General features: G+C 44.6%; 1 protein-coding gene across 2 annotated transcripts in view; it reads right to left on the bottom strand.

The window, feature by feature from the left end:
* Positions 1-7099, bottom strand: part of SLC4A4 (solute carrier family 4 member 4) — a 270292-nt gene that overhangs the window by 26602 nt on the left and 236591 nt on the right. For both annotated transcript variants that reach the window (XM_019534275.1, XM_019534276.1), the window contains exon 17: positions 6465-6626. In XM_019534275.1, the coding sequence (XP_019389820.1) occupies positions 6465-6626 (162 nt within the window). The remainder of the gene's footprint in view (positions 1-6464; positions 6627-7099) is intronic.

The raw sequence follows: 7099 nt of genomic DNA, 5'->3' as shown, positions 1-7099 counted from the left end.
TAGCAGGGCCAAGGAGGTGATCCTCCCCCTCTATGCGACACTGGTCAGGCCACAGCTGGAGTACTGTGTCCAGTTCTGTGCACCCCACTTCAGGAGGGATGTGGACAACATTGAGAGGGTCCAGAGGAGGGCCACCCGAATGATCCAGGGACTACAGGGCAGACCCTACAACGAGAGATTGCGGGACCTGAACCTGTTCAGCCTTCACAAGAGAAGGCTGAGGGGGGACCTGGTGACCATCTATAAACTCACTAGGGAGGGACCAGAAGGGTTTGGGAGAGACCTTGTTTCCCCTAGCGCCCCCTGGCATAACAAGGAATAACGGCCACAAGTTGTTGGAGAGCAGGTTTAGATTAGACATCTGTAAGAACTACTTCACAGTTAGGGTAGCTAGGATCTGGAACCAACTTCCAAGGGAAGTGGTGCTGGCTCCTACCATGGGGGTCTTTAAAAGGAGGCTTGATGTCTACCTAGCTGGGATCATTTTTTTTCCTCCTGCCCTGGCAGGGGGTCAGACTTGAAATCTATAAGGTCCCTTCCAACCCTACTTCTATGATTCTATGATTTTACACAATGAGAAAAAAACAGGAGCATTAACTAGTGGTGGGCAAGTGAGGAATCAGCCTCAAGTACCAATTTAGAAGATGTACAAGAAGGGTAGCCCCTGGAAGCCAGCACTGCTGCCTGCAACACTGTATAAGCAGCCCATGTCATGCCGCCACCATAATGGCAGTGAACCCTGTGCAAGAAGGTTAGCACTCAGCACCTCGCATTGCCCAGCTCAGAGCACTAACGTTCTTACTTACCCCTCTGACCAAAAAAAGGCTTCTTTTACGCAATATCTACACACTTCTTCCTCTAATCACAAAAATAAGGGATAAGTTTGAGAAAATGAGGGGGGCATACAAGAAAAGCTTCTGTAAAATGAAAATCTAAAAGGGCTATATTAGGAGTTTGATAGTTTAAAGGAGATTAGTTGTTTTGACATCTGTTAAATTTGATTTTACTAGAACTAACAGGTGAATTAAAACTTACTCTACCAGGGAAAGGCACCTAGCTAGACTTGAATATTGTTTATTGTTTGTGTACTGCATATATTTGGTAACCAGCAAGCAAATTTTCAGACAGTAGGTCAATAGGCATCCAATATTTTAACAAGGTACTCACACCAAAATTGGCCCACTTCTCCTTACAATAGATCTGCATATGGCTTTTTTTTTCTGAGAGGAACTAGAGAACCTATTGATTTCCTCTTCCCCCCTCAACCTCATTTACACAAAACCCACATACCTATAATCAGAAACAAAGAAAGTGAATTTTGATATTAAAATAGCCCCATGCTGAAATATTTATATTTTGTAATATAAAAATATATGGAGAGTTTTGACATAATAGCATTTTGCCATTTCTGTTAAGTAAGCATTAAAGAATTGAAGCAACATCCTGAGAAAATGATACAGTGGATATTCCCTCCTACTTCTTTTTTTCTGCCCATCAAAACAGTGGTTCTCTATCTTTTTATACTAAAGGCACCCCTCAGAAAAAGCCAGGTCTTCAGTTTCGCTCAGGTTTTTTTCATTACGGAAAAATAATAGAGCAATTCTTCTCTTAGAAAGAACTCAGAAAGACCACAACAGAGTTTTTTTGATACCATGGATTCCTATTTGAAATCTCTGGGTTTATCTTGTGAGTCATGTATAGGTGTTTGCATATCACGCAGTGCTAACCAGGGTGCCACAGCACCCTGCTTCAGAATCACTAGTATAAGATGTAACATAGTTAAAGCAAAATACAATTTTGCTCTTCTGAAATACTTTAGTGAGCCCTGGGGCAGTTTCTCCAGCAGGGCTGTTTCAGCCTTGTCCAAAGTAAAGGTGCATCTCTAAGGGAAAAATATAACCCAGTCTTTTCTTCAATCTGGTGGCAGTGGCTTCTAAGAAAGACCACCACATTGCTGGATTTTATCATCTAAGTAGCAAACTCCAGCTAAAGAGTAAAAATTTACATGGAGCCAAAGAGTCTGGCATGGCCAGTCTTGTAGCCACCCTACTGGAGGCCAACCAAGAAGGAAGAAGTGATATGAACATTACCCTAGGGTTATACTTCTTGGCAAATTATCTACTGCCTTCCCCAGGCTTGCTCCTGATGCAGACAAGATAATTTGGTCTGTGCAGCACCACAAGCCCCAGACTGGTGAGAAGAGACACTCTCTGAATTCATAATTGGTTCAAGCCACCTAGCTGCATGTGAAGAAAGAACACACGCTCTAATGCAGGGGTTTTTAACCTTTTTCAGGAGTGTACCCCTTCTGGGTAAACTTCTGGCAGAACGGGACAGGGGTGGCAGTGGCTGGATGCAGACCAGGGGTGGCTTCCATGAGGCAGTGTGAGGTGGTGGATGGTGGCAGTGGCAGCTGCTGTGTGCAAGCTGTTCCCCCCGCACATTGGCTGGCCAGGTGGCTGTGCCTGCAGAGGGAACCCGCTGCCCTTGCCCCACCCCCAGCTCTGCTCCTAGGAGGCGGCAGCACAGGGTGGTTGGTGGCAGTGCTCCATCCCTGCCCACCTGTCTGCTCATATCCCCTAGTCCCTTTCCAAGTACCCCTGGGGGTCTGCAAAACAGGCCCTATTCAATTTGGGGTGTGCAAAATGGGCCTGCAATACTAGGAGTGTATGAAACAGGCCCTATTCAATTCGGATTCGGCTGAATCAGGGACAGTGATTTGGAGAATCAGCTATTGGGTCGCAGACACAGCTTTAAATGTTTTTTATACATACCTCTAGGTACCAGGCATGGCTTGTGAATGCTGTGATGGTGGCGTGGATGAAGCATCCCACAGGAGGGCCCCCCCACGCTCAGTGGCAAACCCGGAAATGGATTCTTCCAGTCCACTTCCAGGTCCACCAGGGAGCACGCAGGGAGCCCCCTGACTTCCCCCCCAGCTTGATGATTGGCCATGGGGGGATCCCTGGTACCCCCCAGACTCAGAAGGCATCAGTTACTGAGCCTGGGAGGCATGGGGGGTGTCCCCCTGGACACTCCCCAGCGGGCCCAGAAGTACACCGGAAGGGCTTCTGGTCCACTTCTGGGTTTGCTGCAGCATTGCCGCATTCACGAGCCGACTGGTACCTTGAGGTATGTAGAAAAAATATTTAAAGCTGTGTCTATGTCCAAATTGCCAAATCTTTCTGAATCTCTCTGAATTGATTTGGAGGGTTCTGATTCAATTTGGAGAGATTAAAGGGTCACCTGATTTGAGTTATATTCAGAGATTTGGCCAGCAAATTGGGCTGAATCACCTCCAAATCGAATCAGGGACCAAAGCTTCACACAGCCCTAATGCATACCTCTGGTTGACAACCCCTGCTCTTTCAATTAATCACTCATATATTTTCTGCTCAACTCAGTTTTATAACTGTGTTCATTTTATCAGACTCTTCAAATTGAGGTTAGAAGAAAAACTGCCCCTTTCAGGAAGATGCATATAAGATATAACTATGTGAAAAGATTGGACAAGATGAGCAGGAAGGGATGTTCACCTCACTAAAGAAAAGAAGACTGATACAGTCCAGAAGCCTGCTTCAAGCCAGACCAGCAGTTAGTGAGCCAATGTTTTGTCATCTAGATCCCTTCGAAGGCCACTTTTTCTTTAAAATCTTTCCTTTACCCCTACTATTCTAACTTGATCCTTTAGGTCAATAGGAGATTACTCTTAAATCTATGTGTTGTTACACATTTCCAACCATTATCATAAAAATGCAAACAACCACCTCTTCTTCAAATAAGAACTGGCACAAGAGCCCCATAGCTAAATGGCTCTCAGTATTATAGATGAGATTAACACCTAAACAGTGACCTCAACATTACCCCTGTCCTGAATCAGTCGTCTTTCCTACAGTTTAGGTCTTTTTAAATGTCTCCTGTCTGCAGGAAGGGAGAGTCCTTTTTACAGCAACTCAATATTATTTAGTAAAATTCACCCTGCAGGGCCAGCAAAAACCCTACAGAGCCATAAGAAATTGTTAAGGGTCAGCATAGAAAGTTTATTTTAAAAACACTGCAACGCACAGTGTTGTAAAAACACCATTCATGAGTGGGGATTTTGACTCTTATTTTCCTTACTGTATCTAAAATTCCTCCACAGTTTATTCTCCTGCATTCTGCACTAGAGCAAGAACTTTTCAGCTGCTAAACTGTGGTCTACTTATGACATATCAGTCAAGACTGGGTTTCCTGAATCATCCCAGATCTCCAAGGCCCACATTCTTAATCAGGCAGCCATATCCACATGCAAGTTCACTATGGGTTAACAAACTCACCTTGCTGCAAACACTATAGTTAATCACGAATGATTTTTTTGTGTGATAACCATATTGTTATCTATGACAAATCTAAAGAAACATTGTCCATTTTGATAAAGCAACAGAAATCCTGGATCAGATGCAGTAATCCAATGTACCAAAAAAACCCATCCTCTCAGGTCTCAGGTTTCACTTCTATATATCTGAATGAACTAACCCCACCTCCACAACTCCATTCTTTACTTTTAGCAAGTATAAGGTCTGGAAGGCAAATGTATCCCTTATCTTTCCGCACAGAATTCTAGTAACTACCAAGTTAATTTATATACTCTTCCAATCTGAAATGGTTGGATGCGAAGATGCCATTAACCAAGCCTACATTCAAGATCAGAGCAGGGTGGAACAAGTCTCTCACTACAAGGAAATCTGCCAAGCAGCTATATTGTAGGTATTTGTAACATGCCACAATATCCTCCCCTCAGATCACTGCCCTCCCAACACAGCCCAGAAACTCAACTCATTATGGCATATCCAAAGGCCAAGTGGTCCACAGCCTGAGTCTTCGATAGACCACCTGTATTTTCCTGTGAGGATAAATACATGCAAGATTGAGAGGTGCTTTTCTACTGTAATGATGCAAGGTGCTTTTCTACTGTAATTTCTACTCTACAGATGAGGAATCGAGATACAGAGGCCAAGATCCAGATCTACACTTATATTTAAGTGTAGGCACTTCACTGCTATTCCCATGGGAAATCAATGGAGGCTGGGCTGCCAAATACTTTTGCATGGCTCTAGGCCTAAGTTACCCAACCCAAAGAAGTCTGTGGCACAGCAGAGTACTGAACCTTAATCTTCCAAGTTTTAGGCTACTGTCTTAACCACTGGCCCAGCCTGCTTCCTGGCTTTCTCCAAATAGGACCTGGGGGGATCAGGGTGAAGAGACAGGAAGGAGTTCAGTTCTTAAAGGATGGCTCTTTTTATTGTTATTATTATTACTATTAGCATTTATTAACTTGAATTCTGCAAATGGATAGTTTCTCCACCACAGGAAATATCTACCAAGGACCTTTAGTAATGACAGAGAGCAACACTGCTGACAGTAAGGACTGCTTCATTCAGTGCCTCCTTTGACAAAAGATGCATACAGAAGGATGAAATCTTCCACAGCTGCCCCTCTGTCTTGCACTTAAGAGAGTGAGGCTCATCAAGTGGTTAGGCAAAGAAAATGATCTAAGAGGAGAGGAAAACAATGTGCCACCCTCACTCCAAAGTCTGCTTGATAGGAACACCTTTGTAACAGGAATGTCCCTGTTGCAAAAGATCTGTAGGACATACCTGTCCTCATGTAGGGTGAGAAGGGCATCTATGCAGTAGGAAAATCTTTTTCCTTTGCACTGTGCTCTCACAAGCCCCCTCTCTTGCCTGGCTTCTTTGGCATTTCCTTGTGGGTAATGATCGACAATGCTGAAAACCAACAAGACAGCACCTAGACAAACATCCACAAATAAGAGTTTTGGGAATGAATGAGTTCTAAATGATCACCATCAGATCCTTTTGCAGTTAATCAGGAGTTTGTATTTTTAGTAGTGCAGGCCCTGCAAGGAACTCAGGGTTCAAATTTAAGAGGCACCAATCTCCTGCTGGGTAGGGATTCAAAAGCGGCTAAGCGGAAATGTCTCCTGACAGAAAAGGGCTGACGTAGATGAGCTGCTCCAGAAGGACCATCCCTGCCAGCTAAGCAGTGGATAGAGTACTGCCTCCAGATGCCTGGCCCTGACACTATCCCCATCTCTAGGGCAGGCAGAGTACATGGCCAAATGTACTATTAAGGGTCAAGGACTTGGCTTCTTATATTTATATTCCTGTTACTCAAGACTGAAATCCTCCTGAAATCAAAATGGCACAGTACCTGGAAGAACATTTGGATTTGGCCCACTAGCCATGTCTTTGCTTCACTAAGAATTCACATGATGCTTGAGAAATACATACTGGTGACTGCTTTCAGCAATTCTAGAAAACAATCCATGTGTAATTACACCCAAATAATAAGTTTCTGACACAGTGACTATCTCCATTCCTATTGCAGGCTCCCTCTCCATCTCTCTCTCTGGGAGGGTAGGATTATCACCTCTTTGCAGTCACAGAATCACAAAAGGCACCAACCTTAAGTTTATGTTCTTTCCTGTTGACAATGACAGCTGTGATTTGCTGGTCCATGAAGATAAGAATAGTCACCAGCAGGGCAGGGATGGCAGCTGCAAGGTAAACCCACCAGGGATTTCCTCCAAATGGTGGAATGAACCAGCCTCTGTGGGGACTGGTCGGCTGAGTGGGCAAAGACAGGAACACACAAATCAGAGCAGCAACATGTTAATAATTTTATCCCCCCAAAACCACATTCACACAGCAACAGTGCTCAACACTGACATGCCAAAACTGGCCAGTAGAAGATTGCTGAGGTCTTAATCCTGGACACTTGTGAAGATGAAAAATGAGGACCTGATATAATGGGTCATATCTTGCAATCTTTGCTTATGGTGAGTAGTAGCCAGAGCCACTTGCTGGTAGGGGGATGGGAGTGGCAAATCAGGGCAACTGCCTCAGGCCCCGTGAACACTAAGAAGGGGGTAAAAAGAAGGTCCCGGGTAATGTGGGGCCCTTGCAGGTTGCCATGGGAAACTTGGTTGTCACACCAAACGGCAAAGCTAACATGTTTAACGATTTCTTTGCCTCCGTCTTCCTAAGTAGGGACCAGAACAGCCACCTCCCTGCTGGGCCCCCCTCGGTCCCCGGGGGAG

The sequence above is a fragment of the Crocodylus porosus genome, unplaced genomic scaffold (genome assembly GCF_001723895.1).
Source record: "Crocodylus porosus isolate Cpor-Errol unplaced genomic scaffold, CroPor_comp1, whole genome shotgun sequence".
Taxonomy (NCBI): Eukaryota; Metazoa; Chordata; order Crocodylia; family Crocodylidae; genus Crocodylus; species Crocodylus porosus.
Note: the sequence above shows the minus strand (reverse complement) of the source record. Positions and strands in the feature narration are given on the sequence as shown.